The 17,990-nt window shown below is 47.7% G+C and overlaps 1 protein-coding gene across 4 annotated transcripts in view; it reads left to right on the top strand.

Annotated features, from left to right (window-relative positions):
• The window catches only part of FAM193A (family with sequence similarity 193 member A), a 489,141-nt gene that overhangs the window by 250,534 nt on the left and 220,617 nt on the right, over positions 1-17,990 (top strand). For all 4 annotated transcript variants that reach the window (XM_085642531.1, XM_085642534.1, XM_085642533.1 and 1 more), the window contains one exon: positions 5,504-5,755. In XM_085642531.1, the coding sequence (XP_085498657.1) occupies positions 5,504-5,755 (252 nt within the window). The remainder of the gene's footprint in view (positions 1-5,503; positions 5,756-17,990) is intronic.

The following is a 17,990-nucleotide window of genomic DNA, read 5'->3' as shown; positions in this document are numbered from 1 at the left end:
ATGTTGATGTTGTCCGTGAGGTGGCGGGTCAGCTGTATGTTAGCGATTTTCTCAATGACCTTCGCCGGAAAGGGGAGCAGGGAGATGGGCCAGGAGTTCTTGGGTCCGCCTTGGGCTTTTTGAGAAGGGCGTTGATTTCGGCGTGCTTCCAGCTTTCCGGGAATGTCGCTGTGTCGCAGGAGATGTTGATGATCTTCCGTAGATGGGGTGCGATGGTGGCGTCTGCTTTGTTGAACAGGTGGTGTGGGCTGGGGTCTGATGGTGAACCCGAGCGGATGGAGTTCATGACCTTGCGTGTCTCGTTGACGTGGGCCCAGGAGGTCAGCTGGTTGGTGCAAGTTGCGTTCGGGGTGGGGTCTGTCGTAGTCGGGGTGGACTGGGTGTTGAAACTGTCGTGATGTCTACGATCTTGCGATGGAAGAAGGTGGCCAGTGAGTTGCACAGTCCTTGCGAGGGCGGGATGTCGTTGGTGTTGGCGCTGGGGTTGGAGAGTTCCTTCACTATGCTGAAGAGCTCTTTGCTGTCGTGGGCGTTGTTATCCAGCCGGGTTTTGAAAGCGGATCTCTTGGTTGTCCTGATGAGTTGGTGATGTTTGCGGGTGGCGTCCTTGTGGGCAGCGTGGCGGTCTGGCGTGCGGTCGTGGAGCCATTTCTTCTCCAGCACATTAAACCCACACTGATGCCAGTGTGTGATTTAATGTACCAAGCACCCCAGAGGGCATCTTAGAGATGCCCCCTGAAACCTAACCTACAATCCACGTCTGGTCGAATGCCTAGGCTTCCACACAGCAGACATGTTGCTGGGCCCCTGGGTAGGAGAGCCCCTGCTCTCCTGGGCCTGCAACAATGCACATCCTGGGTGAGGTGCTAGATCTCCTCCCCCAGGATGGGCAGGGGGAAGCTTCAGAGGCATGTCGCCTCTGTGATCTTCCCCAGGCCACTGGCAGCCCCCACTCTGGCGGGAAGCCTGGCCGGAAACCCCAAATAAGGACACGGGATGTGCCAGCCTGCCAACCCCACCCCTCAGGTGGGGGAGGCGAGGTGTAGCACATCTCCAGGCTCTCGCCATCTTGAAGATGGGAAGCCCTACCCAATCAGGACTAGGCTACTGCCCCCCTCCCACAGGAGAGAGGCAGGATAGGGGGTGAACCCACCCCAGGACAGGGACCCATTTGTCCCTGCCCTTCACCTACCTGTAACTCCCTTAAATCTAGTATTTAGGGGTCCCCTGAACCTTCCTTCCCCAGATTCCAGTTTCCAAAATACAAAGAAGAGCAAGAAGAAAGAAGATCTGCCCTGTAGCTGCTAAGAAGAGGAAGACACCAACTGCTTTGGCCCCAGCCCTACCGGACTGTCGACCCTCTCCTGCTCCAACCCGGCATCTCTTGTGGCCAGCAACCTCACAAACCCCGGAGGACCTGGCTATCTTTTGGCTCTAAGCACCTGGGACTCCCATGAGTAGAGGCTCTACTAAAAATCTGCTCCTAATCCCTGGCATCAGCCTGGAACCGCAGACCCTTCACACTCTGCACCCACCAAGCCTGGCCTGTGCCGGAGTGAACAAAAACCACGAGGACGACCCCACGGCGACTGTGACCCCGAGTCCGGCACCCAAGGACTTCCCTCGACGCTCCTGACAACGCCTGCAGCCTTAGAACCAGGTGCCCCCCCCAACCGTGATCAACAGAGGGTCAGATTTCCCGACTCCAAAAGGCACCCCTGCTCCCGGCGTCCTGCGGCCCCCTGTGCCCAACTCCGGGGTACCTACCTATCCTCCACCTACCAAACTTACCTCTCGAAGTGGTGGTGGCACCTGAAGAATCTTTGTCCCCGAGCTTGCAGTCTTTTTCTAAACCGGAGCTTTCCCATTGAAATCAATTGAGCGCCCGAAGACTCAAAAGCACCCTGCACCCAGCCGCCCGAGTGGCCCTGGCAGTGTAACCTCTACACCTATCTACTTCCCCATTTTCCCTGAGCAAGTGACCAGGAGCCCAGCTCCCACAGCCGCGTTGCCTGCTAGTCAGCAGCCACCAACCAAGGCCCCCCTGCCTCCCATAGGATAACATTGGGCCTAACTCTCTCGGCACCCGGCTGCCCCTGTGCCGCTGAGGGTGAATCAACTGTACCTACCTGACTCTGGGAGACCCCTGAGTCTATGCCCAGAACCTTAACTTTGCTGGTCGAGTACTCACCTTAAAGGCCGATAACTCAATTTTCTCCATAGTGTAACATTGACTGTTTTTTCCTGAAATTTCTTCGAAGTGTGGACTTTTTAAAACTTTAAATATTCACCAAAAATTAGCCGAGTAACGAAAACGAAAATACTCACCTGCTATTAGGTGAGCTCCCAGTGCTGGATCTTGGTGCCCAGCACTGACCCTGAAAAATATTCACAACCGTACTTACCAGTAACCCAATTTTCTTCCGTAGGAAACCATTGACTGTGTTTCTGTGAAATTTCTTCTAAGTGTCTATTTCTGCAAACTTTAAATATTCTTTAAAAATCGTATAAATTGTGAAAACGTAATTACTTACCTGTTTTGGATAAAGGTCCCAGTACTGAGTCTAGGCACCCAGTACTGGATTACAAAAGTAACGAGAACATACTGTACCTGCAACTTGAGTTTTCTTCCATAGGGAATCTTTGACTGTTTTCTTTGAAGTATTTTCTAAGTGTCAACTTTTAAAATAGCAAAATATTGTCTAAAAATCATAACAGTAACTAAGTCGACTTTTATCACTTGTTTCTAAGTACTGACCCAGGACTGAATCTAGGATCCAGTCCTGGAATTCCAAAAGTAATCCAAAAAGTAATCTATTGCAAATAACTTGAAACTTCCATTGAACTCAATGCATTATTGTGTTTAAAATAGTGTTGCCTATTGCAACCACTTGTAACTTTCTTCAAAAGCCAATTGCATATTGCAAAAGTATTTATATAAAGCATCTCATTCTGAGAAAGTATATTTTAATACCTATTGTTGGTTCTAAAATAAAACAAGCCTATATTTTTTTTATATAAAAACCATTGGCCTAGAGTTCAGTTATTGAGTGTGTGAGACCATTTGCTGGCTGAGTGTGTGCAACAAATGCTTTACACTGTCCTCTGATACTGCCTTACTGCTCGTCCAAGCTACCACTTTAGAGAGTAAGCTTATATCTTTTTTTTTTTTTTTTTTTTTTTTTAAATCTGTTTATTAATTTTACACAACCATCCAAGTAGGCAACAAAACGTGGTACAATATCATAGTTGTACATGGCATAATGACATACAGTCTCAAACAGCCCAGTAGAATACACAGTTACAGTGTCGAAGCATTATGTGATTCCTCGCTAGACATTGTTTAGTGATTTAACTTTTGCAATTGAATCTCCTATTGCAAACCAGTGCGGATGCTTCCAGCTTTTGGTCCCTCATCCGGAGGAGAGTAAGGTTATATCTAACTTTAGCCTCTGCCAAACCTCTGGGGACTGTGGACTCTGTACATCCTGTTGCTATTTGGGAACAGTATATACAGAGCTACTTTCTCACAGCGTTCCCTTCCTAAGAGCGAGCGCAACCCTTTATAAGAATGTTTTGCGTCCCCAATTGCGGGTGCAAAACACTCGCCAATTACCACCCTTTTCAGGAGGGTGATAATGGGGTCGCAAAAGGTAAGGGGCCCCCAGGGGACACCTTCTCCTTTGCAAATGCAGTGGAAAATATTTTTCAAGGGCAGGCAGTGGTCCCAGGGACCACTACCTGCCCTTAAAAAAGTAAACGAAAACGTTTATTTTTTCTTTTTTAAATGCATCCTGTTTTCCCTTAAGGAAAACGGGCTGCATCTAAAAAATAAAACTGCTTTATTTAAAAGCAGTCCCAGTCACGGTTGTCTGCTGAGCCCAGCAGGCCACCGTACCTGGGAAGGCCTGCCATTCCCAATGGGGTCGCAAATTGCGAGAGGCTCATTATTATTCATGACTTGTACATTAGAAATGGCGCCTCTCAAATTGCGAGACGCAAAAAACTCCCAATTTGCGAGGCGCTATTTCTACTGTCGTACATCTGGCCCCTAATGTATTGTACATATAAGGAATATCAGGAACATCCTTTTTTAGGAATGAAAATTAATTCCGAGTGCTCTAAATTAATGCTGCAAAAACGTTTGTTTGTTAATCTGGTCAGAAATATTAGTCCGCCTTCAATGTGTAAAAGGTACTGCAACATATTTATACCAGTGTGATACACAGTACATTCGGAATCTTAAGTTCTGACATAAAGAGTAAATGGATGGAAGTGGCAGATGTGGTGTCGTTTCCTGCACCTTTGTTCATCATTTGTTTGAACTTGCACTCCTGGGTTGCCCCTCTAACTTCCTCTAACACAATTTGTAATTATCAGAGTCCTCAGAATATGGTGGGTAGCACATTTTAGAGGAACACTCTGTGCCTTTTGGGACAAGTTTGCTTTATCACTGGATTTCAACACTTTGGGGCAGAAGGTGATTATTCGGGCTGGTTATGAATCACACAACCACATCCCTTTTAAGTGTGGAGATGCAAAGGGGGACTCACTGTCCTCAAATCTGTCTCTAGGTGGCTCTGTTGCAACCGAGCAGATTCCTGCTTGCCTCCAATTCTGTAGGTTTTTACATCATAGTATACAGCCTTGTAGTCTGCTGGTGTAGACAGATGGTGTCTGCATTCCTCTGATGGTTTTCTCAAGATTGTTGAATCCATATTTGATGTCGGGATTTGTTCGTATACAGACATTTGTACAATTGATCTCAAACAAGTGTCTCCTTTTGCAGCTTGGTTCTGCAGGGTGCCTAGCTTCTTGGGGGAGAGCCGGATGGAAAAGGATGGAGAATGATAGGAAGTGGGGTCTATTCGGGGGCTGTAGAGGAGAGTTTGTGTAACTCCCTCCCCACAATGGAAAACTACTATATTGAAGTGCTATAAGGCAGAGTATATTGAAATACTCTGTCAATAATTCCGATAGAGACCAGTGCTGAACAGCAATGGTTAATTACTTTTCTTTCTCACAATGTATTTTAATGCTTAAAAATATTTTATTTGGGGAGCTTATTTGCCAAGATTAAAAAAAACTTGAATGGAGTTAGAAGTTAGGACGTCTGATCACTGAGAACGTACTATTTATTAAAGAGAAGTTTTGGTATCCTCAGAAAGTGGCAATACTGTGAATTTTGCTGATGGCCTTGAGAGGCATGTTTCAAGACCTCCTTTCATCTCGTCCCTCAAAGACCCTGAATTATAACACTTGCTGCCACTTAATGCATTTACAGTTGTGCAGTAAATGTAGCTCAGTTTCTGTTCTTTTAGAATAATGTAGCTTTTCTTGACTTTGAATCTCAATTTAAAGTAGAAGTTTTCTTTGGTGTTGTATTAAAAATATATAAAATACAAATGTATGGATATATATAGCTCACAAATGTTGTTCTTGTTTAGATGCAATTGACACAACAGTGATGATGAAAGTGTAATTCGTTTTCTTCATCTTTTAGGCTGACCAAAATCCACATGCTTGTGAATGCCATGTTTGCAAGCAAGAAACACCAGGTCTACCTCCATCCCCACTAACTGCTGGACGTTTTTCTGCTGGACATCAGTTTATGAATACAGATAAACCTCCACATCCTGCACTTCACCTTTACCCCCATATTCATGGACATCTACCATTACACACTGTTCCTCACCTGCCTCGGCCGATAATTCATCCCAGTTTGTATACAGCATCACCATTTGCACATAATAAGGTATGTATTGGAAAGCAGTTGTACAATTTGAATAATATATTTTTAAAACTATCTACCTAACCCAATTTCCTTAATGCTGTTGCAGTAGTTGGTTAAAAAAGGTCATTCACGCCATGTAGTAAATAAAATGTGTCTTAGTTCTTCAAACAAGCAGGCGTACTTTCCATTCAACCCCTTCTTCTGTGCCATTGGCACCCCAAAAAAAAATGTATATCTTTCCTCAAAATGATGCTAAGCTATATTCGCATCAAGTTGTTCGATAATTTCAGTGGGATTCGCAATCTCGTTTTACCCAGCCCATACCTTCAGCTTTTCTGCCCCCTCAACCTAATCCTAGTTTCCCTATAGCTATGTAGATATGCACTCACCTTCGCAAGTTGAGGAAATAACATACGCATAAGTACCTGCAGTTTTGTTTCAAAGCGGTCATATTTTTACTGGCACTACTATCAACCATATATGAACACTGCATACAAGTCTATTCCACAGATATCACTCCAAACTTGCCCTTGGCAACCGTCCTGCTACATTAGTTTTGCAACATGAATCTTTCTGGATTCACGTGCTTTTTTTTTTTTGTTTTATTTTGTTTAATGTAGGCGTAGTCACTGACCATTTGGTGGAGTGTCCCTCCCCAATGATTTATGACGTATGCCCCAGAAGCTCCATTGTCTGGTCGCAATCTTCTGATTCTTTTTTCCGCTGTTCAGTCTGGATGCAGTGGCGCGAACTCCGATACGGATTAGAGGAGAAGTTTTATGGACCACAAGAAAATGAAAACAAACCTTTCTAACAACAAAGAAAACCTGTGATCCTTGGGATTAGATAATCCTGCAAGACCACAAGGTCTTCTACCACACAGTGCGAAGAATGTATCAATTGGTAGGGAGCATATGCTTGTTCTGCCCTAATGTCAATGCAAGTTAGCGTAGAAGAATAGTCACCAAGTCCGCAACTTGTGCCTGCCCAGAGACCACTTATTGGAACTGTTAGATGCCTGCGCTGATTTTTATCCAAAGACTCTTAAAATAAGAAAGAAGCATAATATTAATAATCATACCGACATTTGTAGAGAGCGAACAGCTTCCTCCAGCAGACGTGTCCCGAAGCATAGAAAGGCGCACTACACCAGGGCTTCAACTCATACACTTACCCCTGGATGCAGGTGACCTACAGCGACCACGGACAATGCTGAAATGAGGCACTGGCAGGACTTGGACTTTGAGGCAGTTGATGCCTGAGAATGGGAAAGCAGCAGTATTGAACACTGGTTACTACCAGTCTATGTAGCAGACAGTCCTCTTCCTAGGCATCACATTCAAATCCTCAAGTAGTTAGCATCCTGTTGTCCTAATTTCTCTTGTGAAGACTTATTTTTTGTGTACTTGGGCAATATGTGGCTAATGTGCATAATAGTCGTCAATCGATGTCTCTGGATCACATGCAATTTTGCACTCTCATTAGCTAACAAAGTTACTTTGATCTGACGTGTAACTTTGGAGTCATAGAAAAGCTGAGCAAGGTGGTAGCATTCAAAACTAAGATCGATTATGTTACAGTGAAAGAAACTCAGCCTCTTGACAGACCACAAAAGTGCCCAATTGGCCTTCAGTCATTACATGGGAATTGCAGACTAGTTAGAGGAGTAACTCCCAAGAATTTATTTTTTGGTAACAACCTTTAGGTTGCTGTATCTTGCAGCGGACTGAGCGCAACCACGTTTTTTTCACCTGGGTCGGCATCTTTGAGTAAGAAGAAACCATTAGGTTCATTCTAGTCTTTGCTCATAGACTTTACAGGGAATATTCTCTATCTGCTAGCAGTTGTAACTCCTGAAACATTCAGTGACCGTGAGATGCTGCCCAGTCCATGCCAACTCAACAGACACCAAACCCCTCTTAAATAAGCCTCAAAGGGATTCAGAGCGCACTCTTTTCTAGCATGGCACCAAACATGATCTTGCTTGCTTATAGGAAGGGTGTTTTTTTATAGCAGCTCCAATCTGAATCTATAATGCGACTCAAATGAGAACCATCTAAAACCGTGTTTTCCAAAGTGTGGGTTGGTCGTAAGCTGATTGTGATGGGTTGCGTAAGTTAGAGCAATAAATAAAGATACTTTTATATTCAGTGTTTTAACTTCACATTTGCCAGTGATTTAAAGACAGAGGTCAGTCTGCTTTATTTTTCTAAAATCCGGATTGTTGTCTTTCTTTATCTCACTGCAAAGTGAGAGAAGTTTTTAAAGTGAATTATGTAACAATGTAGGATGTTTTTTTGGGGGGAATACACATACAAATGAAGCACTGTTTTTGTTATTCTTAAGTGTGCTGGAAACTGAGAATTTAATTGGATCCAAACAAATTGAGACACTTACTTGGTAATGCACAAATGATACACAATCACAGAAATCCCATTTCCACACATTATCATCTGTCCTGTCTGCTATGCTGTATGTCTGTGTATATTTAGTGGCCATTTCAGTGGAACATGTGCGGTCTGTTAATGACAGCACGCTAACACACAATGCTTTAGTTACATTTCAAAATCGCCCTGCCTCGTCCATTAAAAGTAGGAAGTTTGCAAAACTTTGTTGTGAAAAGTGGGTTATGGTTCCAAAAAGTTTGGGAACCACTGATCTTAAACATCCAGAGAGCTGAGAAAGACAGAGGACCTGGCATTGTATTAGAAGTACTGTATACACAGTGCCATGCCACTAAATTGTATCAGATAAACACATTTGTGTAAAAATGCATGTAGTACCCATGAAGTGAAACTATGCTTAATGGATATGTTGGTTCAAATCATGCCACCACAATCAAGTGTAATCATTTGTACTGGTACCTGCTACATTCATTCCATTTAATCGTCACCTAAAATATAATTATGTAAAATATTAGCATGTTATCTAGCTTGCTGCAAGTGTATCTGATATGCACATTTAACTAAACCTGCTTGCATGCCACCTGAATTAAAATTGCATAAAGTTATTCGGCTATAGAGGCTAATTAGATGTACTATTACAGTGATACCATTCATTGAATTGAACCTCACCTGAATGAAAAAGAAAATTCCCAGCATGCTCCTCTGTCAATCCTGGACTAACCTGCATTATACATACTACGTTTAATTGCATAATGGCTATTAATACAGGTTGATCTGCTTCTCACTTGTGTTGAAGCACTCATCCATCTGTAAAGGAAATGTACTCCAGTGCTTCCATCATTTATAGAATTAGTGTGATCTGCTGTACGATATTGTTTGCTCCTCCATTGCTCTTGTGTAGTCCCATGCAATTTAATAGAGCTGGTGGCATATTATCTATTCACATGGGTTGCACCACTCTCCAGCTTCTGGGCAGATTTTCCCGAGTTGGTGGCATAATTTCCATTTATGTGGCTTGTCCTATGCATCTGCTGTGTAAAATGTCACACAGGGGGGCTTATCTGCCACTCCTCTTGAATGCCGGGCCTTCTCATAGCAAAAGCAAGCACAACTGAGGGAGTTGTTAACACTAAATGTGTGTAATACTGAACACTGTAAAATAGTAGGCATGTGCATGTTTGCGTATGTACAGCCTCATTATTGCAGCAACATAGGCTGATTTCCCGCTGCCCAAATAGCCACAACGTGAATGCCACACTGAACAAATCCATTTACCAGTTGTAATGCTTACATATCCTATCCCGGATTACTTTTTGCTTCAACCTCTCACCTAAGCACAGTGACAAATGAAGATAAGAGCACAACTCTGCTTCTCAAGCGCATCATCAAAACACATATATAGGTCATGCACCCACCCACACACCTCCAAATATTGCTTTCAAATGGAGTAGCATGCTTTCTAAAATGCTCCTGGACATCGCACCATGGGTTGGATCTGCTACATAAACGGAAATACAAAACAATACAGTAAAATACGTCTTGGGTAACCACTGATATCATGCACTCCAACTGTAAAAACTTACATTTTCTTGGGTACTCTGGCTAATTGGGACTTTAAATGTGGCTACGTTAAGCAAAACCTAACTTGCACCACTGCCACTGTGAATGACTTTATGCTTGACTTCACAGGTGTGCTTATTTTTTATCAACTACTAATCATCACAGTAATTTTCCAAAAACAGCCTAACAGATTTACACGTGATGCATATATTTTGCAGATGTATGACGGAGGCTATATAATGGTGTCTTTTGACATACATAAACTAGCAACTGTGAGCTTTTTATAGTGGTTGTATACAATGTGATGGTGGCTGTATGATGGTGGGTATATGGTCATATATTGCATTGAGGTTGTTATGGTGATTGTTTCGGCATATGATGGTGTGCGTTGGCTTATGGTGTATGAAGAAGTGTAAGTGTTTGGTGGCTAAACGAGTGCATGTTCTTAGTTGAGTGGTTCTACATAATAGCAACTATATGGGCCATATAATGGTGTTTCTATGAAAATATTGGCGGTCTGGACGGCATGTGAGCTTAGGTTATTTGTTCTATAGTAGTATATAGCGCTGTGTATTAATGTTTGGTTCTGTGGCCTTGTGATAGTGCAGGTATGGTCATATGGTGGACATTGTCATGTGCTGTTGATCAAGGCATTTGTATATGATAGTTTGTGTGTGTGCAGATGATGGTGCACATGTTTGCATATTATGTTTGCTATCTGGATGTGTGATGGTGGTTGACTGCAACTGACTTTGTGGTTGCATAATGGTAAGTATATGGATGTCTGAAGTACTCCTACGACCGTAGGCAAGTTAAGGCTTCTGCTTAGTTGTGAAAAATGTAACTCCTTTGATAGAAGAATGAGCACATCTGTGATCTGGTCAGGGATGTCACCATTCATTTCATGTTATTGCATTAATTCCAAGCTCTGACTGAGAGGCCAGTGCAGATGAACCCACAGGGGGGGCTAGAGGGGTGACTATGCCAGGCTAGTGGGGTGACTATGCCAGGCTAGTGGGTCATAGGCATGGCACTCGGGGAAATGTACCATGTCGACTCTTCACTTTGTTCTGCACTAAAACGCGCAACCTGCAAAGGCAGTGTGTGAGCGTAAGGTTACAGGACCTCTGAGTGTGGCACAATAAGTACTGCAGCCCTTCGAGGCCTACCCCGGGTCCTCGTGGTACCATTTACGGGGGGGGGGGGGGGGGGAGAGACACACCCACAAATATGAGGGGGAGAGAATGAGGGAGAGGGGGAGAGAATGAGGGAGAGGGGGAGCGAATGAGAGAGGGGGAGAGGGGGAGCGAATGAGAGAGGGGGAGCGAATGAGAGAGGGGGAGCGAATGAGAGAGGGGGGGGGAGCGAATGAGGGAGAGGGGGAGCGAATGAGGGAGAGGGGGAGCGAATGAGGGAGAGGGGGAGCGAATGAGGGAGAGGGGGAGCGGATGAGGGAGAGGGGGAGCGAATGAGGGAGAGGGGGAGCGAATGAGGGAGAGGGGGAGCGAATGAGGGAGAGGGGGAGCGAATGAGGGAGAGGGGGAGCGAATGAGGGAGAGGGGGAGCGAATGGGGGGGAGCGAATGAGGGAGAGGGGGAGCGAATGGGGGAGAGGGGGAGCGAATGGGGGAGAGGGGGAGCGAATGGGGGAGAGGGGGAGCGAATGGGGGAGAGGGGGAGCGAATGGGAGAGAGGGGGAGCGAATGGGAGAGATTGAGGGAGAGGGGGGAGAGATTGAGGGAGAGGGGGGAGAGATTGAGGGAGAGGGGGGAGAGATTGAGGGAGAGGGGGAGAGATTGAGGGAGAGGGGGAGAGATTGAGGGAGAGGGGGAGAGATTGAGGGAGAGGGAGAGATTGAGGGAGAGATTGAGGGGGAGAGAGAGATTGAGGGGGAGAGATTGAGGGGGAGGGGGAGAGAATGAGGGGGAGAGAATGAGGGAGAGGGGGGAGAGAATGAGGGAGAGGGGGGAGAGAATGAGGGAGAGGGGGGAGAGGGGGAGAGAATGAGGGAGAGGGGGGAGAGAATGAGGGAGAGGGGGGAGAGAATGAGGGAGAGGGGGGAGAGGAGGGGGGAGAGGAGGAGGGAGAGAATGGGGGAGAGGGGGAGAGATTGAGGGAGAGGGGGAGAGAATGAGGGGGAGGGGGAGAGAATGAGGGGGAGAGAATGAGGGGGAGGGGGAGAGAATGGGGGAGAGAATGGGGGAGAGGGGGAGAGAATGGGGAGAGGGGGAGAGAATGGGGGAGAGGGGGAGAGAATGGGGGAGAGGGGGAGAGAATGGGGGAGAGGGGGAGAGAATGGGGGAGAGGGGGGAGAGAATGAGGGAGGGGAGGGGGAGAGGAGGGGAGAGGGGGGGAGAGGGAAGGAGGGAGGGGAGAGGGGGGAGAGGGAAGGAGGGAGGGGAGAGGGGGGGAGAGAATGAGGGAGAGGGGGGGAGAGAATGAGGGAGAGGGGGGGGAGAATGAGGGAGAGGGGGGGAGAGAATGGGGGAGAGAATGAGGGAGAGTGAGGGAGAGAATGAGGGGGAGGGGGAGAGAATGAGGGGGAGGGGGAGAGAATGAGGGAGAGGAGGAGAGAATGAGGGAGAGGAGGAGAGAATGAATGAGAGCATGAATGAGGGAGTATGAGGCGCCGAGAGAGTATGAGCCGAGAGAGTATGAGGCGCCGAGAGAGTATGAGGCGCCGAGAGAGTATGAGGCGCCGAGGGAGTATGAGGCGCCGAGAGAGTATGAGGCGCCGAGAGAGTATGAGGCGCCGAGAGAGTATGAGGCGCCGAGAGAGTATGAGGCGCCGAGAGAGTATGAGGCGCCGAGAGAGTATGAGGCGCCGAGAGAGTATGAGGCGCCGAGAGAGTATGAGGCGCCGAGAGAGTATGAGGCGCCGAGAGAGTATGAGGCGCCGAGAGAGTATGAGGCGCCGAGAGAGTATGAGGCGCCGAGAGAGAGAGAGAGAGTGTATGAGGCGCCGAGAGAGAGAGAGAGAGTGTATGAGGGGGCGAGAGAGAGAGAGAGAGTGTATGAGGGGGCGAGAGAGAGAGAGAGAGAGTATGAGGGGGCGAGAGAGAGAGAGAGAGAGAGTGTATGAGGGGGCGAGAGAGAGAGAGAGAGAGAGTGTATGAGGGGGCGAGAGAGAGAGAGAGAGAGAGTGTATGAGGGGGCGAGAGAGAGAGAGAGAGAGAGAGTATGAGGGGGCGAGAGAGAGAGAGAGAGAGAGTATGAGGGGGCGAGAGAGAGAGAGAGAGAGTATGAGGGGGCGAGAGAGAGAGAGAGAGAGAGAGTATGAGGGGGCGAGAGAGAGAGAGAGAGAGAGTATGAGGGGGCGAGAGAGAGAGAGAGAGTATGAGGGGGCGAGAGAGAGAGAGAGAGTATGAGGGGGCGAGAGAGAGAGAGTATGAGGGGGCGAGAGAGAGTATGAGGGGGCGAGAGAGAGTATGAGGGGGCGAGAGAGAGTATGAGGGGGCGAGAGAGGGCGAGAGGGAGGGAGAGAGAATATATATATAAAAAGTACAGGGCCTCTAAAGGTGGCACAATAAGTGCTGCTTTCCCTGGCCACAGTTCCCTTGGTACCTGTGGTACCATTTACAATGGACTCACCTGTGGCCAAAGAGTGCCAATTGGGTTTTGTTTTTGATGCAGTTTAGGAAAAGGACAGACCCTGGGTACCTGTTTTTGCAGGAACCCAGTACAGCACTCAGTCAAAGTACATCAGCAACCATGCAAAAAGAAGGCACTTTCTTACAGTGGATCAGCTGTGGGATATACAACGTTGCATTTGTTGGACTGACTTGGTCAACACCTGAACACACAACAGAACTCCTAAATTGTCTTTAGACATTCTGAATTGACAAATGTTTCCAAATTACTATAACTCTTGTTATGGCATTGGTTAAGTCCCTTTAGAATTTTAGAAAAATAAACTCACTAAATTTAGAGGTGAGAGGAGTTAGAATTTTTAGAATGTCTATTAACAAGAACCTAACTGTTAGTGAAAATATAAAAATGACAGAGAATATGTTTGAGGATCTCGACCTCACCCCTAATCTCTTCGAATTTAGGGAGGTAAGGTCTCTATGTAAACTTGAAAACGTGACCATGGGGTCCCATCCCTCCAAACAAAAGCTCCAGGAGCTGTTGGCAGGGTATGCTAAGGACACCCCTCTGAGCAAGGTGAAGACCTCTCAGATGGTGAAGAGGATGGAGGGGATGAGGATGACTTTCAACCCCCTCCACTTCCTAGGGAGAACGGGGTCCCCTGTGCCCCTGACTCCAAGAATACAACTCACAGCACCTAGATCCCACTCAGGTGGGCAGGTGCTTCTAAGTCCATTGAGGACAGCCTCCATGAAGAGACCAACCTTTTAGTAAGGTTGGCTAAAAGATTGGACCTAGAGACCAGACTCCTGGCTCTAGAAAATGAAAGAGAAGAGATGGGCCTAGCACCCATCAATGATGGCAGCAACTTAAAAAGAGTCAGAGAGCAATCCTATCATCCCAAAGTGAAGAAAACTCACTTCTGGAACTGTTCTATGGTAAGTGCAGAGACCGAGATCTGACGCTTAGTGGGGCAGAAGCAGAGTCCTATGAACTCATGAAGGGCACCCTGATTGAAGGGTTTGGACTCACTACTGAGGAACATAGAATTATATTCAGGGGAGCTCAGAAAAACCAGAGTCCGCTGTGGGTGGAATTTGTTGACTATTCAATGAAAACATTAGGTGGCTGGTTGACCGGAAGTAAAGAGCGAGATTATGATGGTCTTTATAATCTGTTTATGAAAGAACACATACTAAGCAATTGTATTGATGAAAAGTTGCATCAGTATCTGTCACGAAACCCACGGGCGAGAACGGACTGCACGGGCGAATGGTGGTGTGTCCCATACCGAAAGGATCCTCTCCCCTCTCCACAGCCTGAGGATTCACCGGACTGGGCTGTGTCTCGAAGCCCCATACAGGGGACGCAACCTTCTTTTTCCCGACGTGGCTCCTTTAATTGGAAGCTCTCACCGGAGAATTCTACCCCCTGACACTTCATCGACCCAGAGCCAATACCTGAAAAGGGAAGCCAGACATCTGAGTGGTGGAGAACAGAATCCAGAAGACTGTCGTGTGGAAGACTCCGACCCCGTAACTACAGAATTGGAGACCGAGATAGCAGGCGAGGGTGAGGGTGCTCCATTACTGGTCTTGATGGCGAGAGACGGAGGTCTAGAAAAGCCAGAATGCCAACGGTCCCACGCTTCGCCCAGCCATGCTCCTGGAGCAGCCTGGCTCACACAGGTACGTGCGCGGCTCTCCGGGTGGGCCAGGAGGAGGGAGAAAGTCGGCAGTAGCGGGGAACCAGTAAACAACCCCTGCCTATCCGACCACTATCCCTTCACAACCGCACGTCCCTATCCTCTTAAGTCTGTGGCACTCGGTGAACCCTCACTCCCTTTCCCCGAAGAGGTACCCTTACAGGCCCTCTCACACCATACCTTTCTTCTCTTTCCCTGAGGACTACCACATCCATGAGCCAGAGGAAGAAAGAAAACGAAACCCGGACCCTGAGGAAAAGAGTACCGAAGGAGGATAAGACATATTATCCTGATCAAACCCTGGCATATGCTACACGCCGTGTATATAAGAAATAAAAGATACTCACACCAGCTCTGTTGAGGAACTCTATCCTTGCAAAACCTCACAGTATCTAATAAACCTAGGTCCAATTTCTCCCCAAGAATTGGGAAAGGCGGACCAATGAGTCAAGACAAGGGTGACCTGGGAGTCCATTGCGAGGTGACCAAAAGAAAGGGTTACAAAACCTCCCCAGAGGAGACTGTGAGCATCCTAAAGATAAAAGTAAGGAGTCCCAGGTAGCCCCACAACCCTGTTCAGGAGGGTGCGCTCAGACATCTCACCAACTAAAACTGGGTGCCAAGATAAGAGTTGGGATTCCAACAAGGTATGGTGTCACCTGTCGAAAGAACGGACACCCTAGCTGTCCTAAAAAACTAAGCCCTTCGTGTAGCTCCTGGGGTTGCCAGTGTAGCTTTAAAGGGTGGTTCCACAGATGAGGAAAATGGGCCCAAAAGGTGACTTGGAGATTCCAGATGGGAGTAGACACTTCCACCACCTACTGTTGAATGGAATCCCAGCCACTGCCCTGAGAGATACCTGTGCCAGTCACACTGTGGTGCATGTCAGGTTGGTACACTCAAACCAGTATGTCCCAGGAGAAACAAAAAGAGTAAGGGCTGTCCCAGGGGAAGTCACGGTTAGGCCTGTGGCTGTAGTGCTCCTAGAAAAAGCTGGGTTCCTTAGTTGGAGAAATGTGGTAGTCAATAAAGACCTCCTCCTTGATTGTCTCCTTGGGAATCACCAACCAGAGGTTGGTCTGAGCCAAAGAGAGGTACTGGTCTACTGCCAGGCCTCCTCCAAGGAACCTGGGGGGGGCTAAATATGAAGTTAGGGCAAATAAGCCACAAAAGAAAAAGACAGTGTAGGAAAGGTGGACAACTGTTAACCTCAGTTCCAGTGGGTCAGGGAGATTCTATCCCAGTAAGGGAGACCTCCAAAATTGGCACTGGTAAAGTCCTCCCTAGCTCACAAAAAGACCTGACTAGTCAGGCAAGTGTCCAGCCTGAGTTGGTGGCTCCTTGAGAGAAAGTGCTCTCTTTCTGCATGGTTGACCCCACTTTTTAATGAGTTGCTGATATACTTTGACTGAGTGTGTCCTGGGCTTCTGCTAATCGGGTACCCAGGGCCTATGTTCTTTCCCTAATACTGCATTGAAGAATAAACCCAATTGGCATCTCTGGTCTCATGTCAGCCCCTGTTAAATGATACCACAGGTACCCAGGACACTGTGACCAGAGAAGGCCTCTAAGGGCAGCAGCACTTATTGTGGCACCCTTAGAGGTCCTGTACCCTTACACTCACATACTGCCTTTGCAGGCTGCGTGTTTTGGTGCAGAACAAAGTGAAGAGTCAACATGGCACACATCTGTGTGCCATGCCTACAACCCACTGCCCTGGCATAGATCAGTCCCTCCTCTAGCTGGGTGCACTATACCAGTGGTGGGGGTACAGGTGCATGAGCCTTGTACCCCTACAGTGCCCAAGTCCATTCTTAGGCATTGTAAGTGCAGTCCTGCCATTAAGAGTATATGGAGCTGGGAGCTTGTCATTGCGAAATGCACAGCACAATAATGGCTACACTGAAAGCTGAGAAGTTTGGTATTAAACATCTCCGCACATTAAGCCAACACTGCCAGTGTAGAATTTAATGAGACATGCACACAGAGGGCATCTTAGAGATGCCCCCTGAAAACTAACCTACCACTAGTGTCCAGGCTGAGTGGCTGCTTTCAGCTGCCACCACCAGACATGTTTCTGGACCCCCTGGGTTGAGAACCTGCTGCTCTCTGGGGCCTAAATGAATGCACATCCTGGGACGAGTTGCCAAGCATTCTCCCCCAGGATGGGCAGGGTTCACAAAGGGGATTCTTCAAAGGCTTGCCGCCTTTGGGAGATTCTCCAGGCCACTTGCTGCTCTCAGCACCTGATCCCCACTGGTTCTGACCCCCACTTTGGGTGGGAGAACCGGCAGGAAAACCAAGTGAGGAAGAGGGGTGTGCCCACCTCTGCCAACTTCACCCCTCAGGTGGAGGAGGCGAGGTGAAGCACAACTCTTTCCCCGCCATCTTACTGAGTGGGGGACTCGGCCAACCAGGGACTGGCTCATGCCCCCTTCCCACTGGAGGGTGGCATAAGGGGTGTACCCACCCCAGGGAAGGGACCCATTGGTCCCTGCCTTTTACCTACCTGTAACGCCCCTAAATCTAGTATTTAGGGGCACCCCTGAACCTAGCTTCCTCAGACAAGAAGAAACTACAAGAAGGAAGACCGAACAGCTGTGCAGCAGCTAACAAGAGGAAGGCACCCACTGACTTGGCCCCAGCCCTACTGGTCTGTCTCCCCCTCGAACCTGCGAAATCCCGTGTGTCCTGCAACCAGCAACCTCGAAAACCCGGGAGGACCTGGCTGCCTTCAAGCACAAAGACTGTCTCCCGTGAACACTGGATTTGTTCATTTGCAACCTCTGGCCGGACACCGCAAATCCGCCCCACTCTGCACATGCCGTCCATGGCCCGAGCTTGAGTGGGCAAACACCACGAGGAGTTCCCCCGGTGATCCTGACCCGAGATCCGGCGATTCCTGACCTGCTTCAAGCTTCCAGCCAACGCCTGCAGACTAAATCTGGATGGTCCCCCCCCCCCCCCAACCGCGACCAGGAGCTGGTAAGAAGATCAGA

The sequence above is a fragment of the Triturus cristatus genome, chromosome 2_2 (genome assembly GCF_964204655.1).
Source record: "Triturus cristatus chromosome 2_2, aTriCri1.1, whole genome shotgun sequence".
In the NCBI taxonomy this organism is placed as follows: domain Eukaryota; kingdom Metazoa; phylum Chordata; class Amphibia; order Caudata; family Salamandridae; genus Triturus; species Triturus cristatus.
Note: the sequence above shows the minus strand (reverse complement) of the source record. Positions and strands in the feature narration are given on the sequence as shown.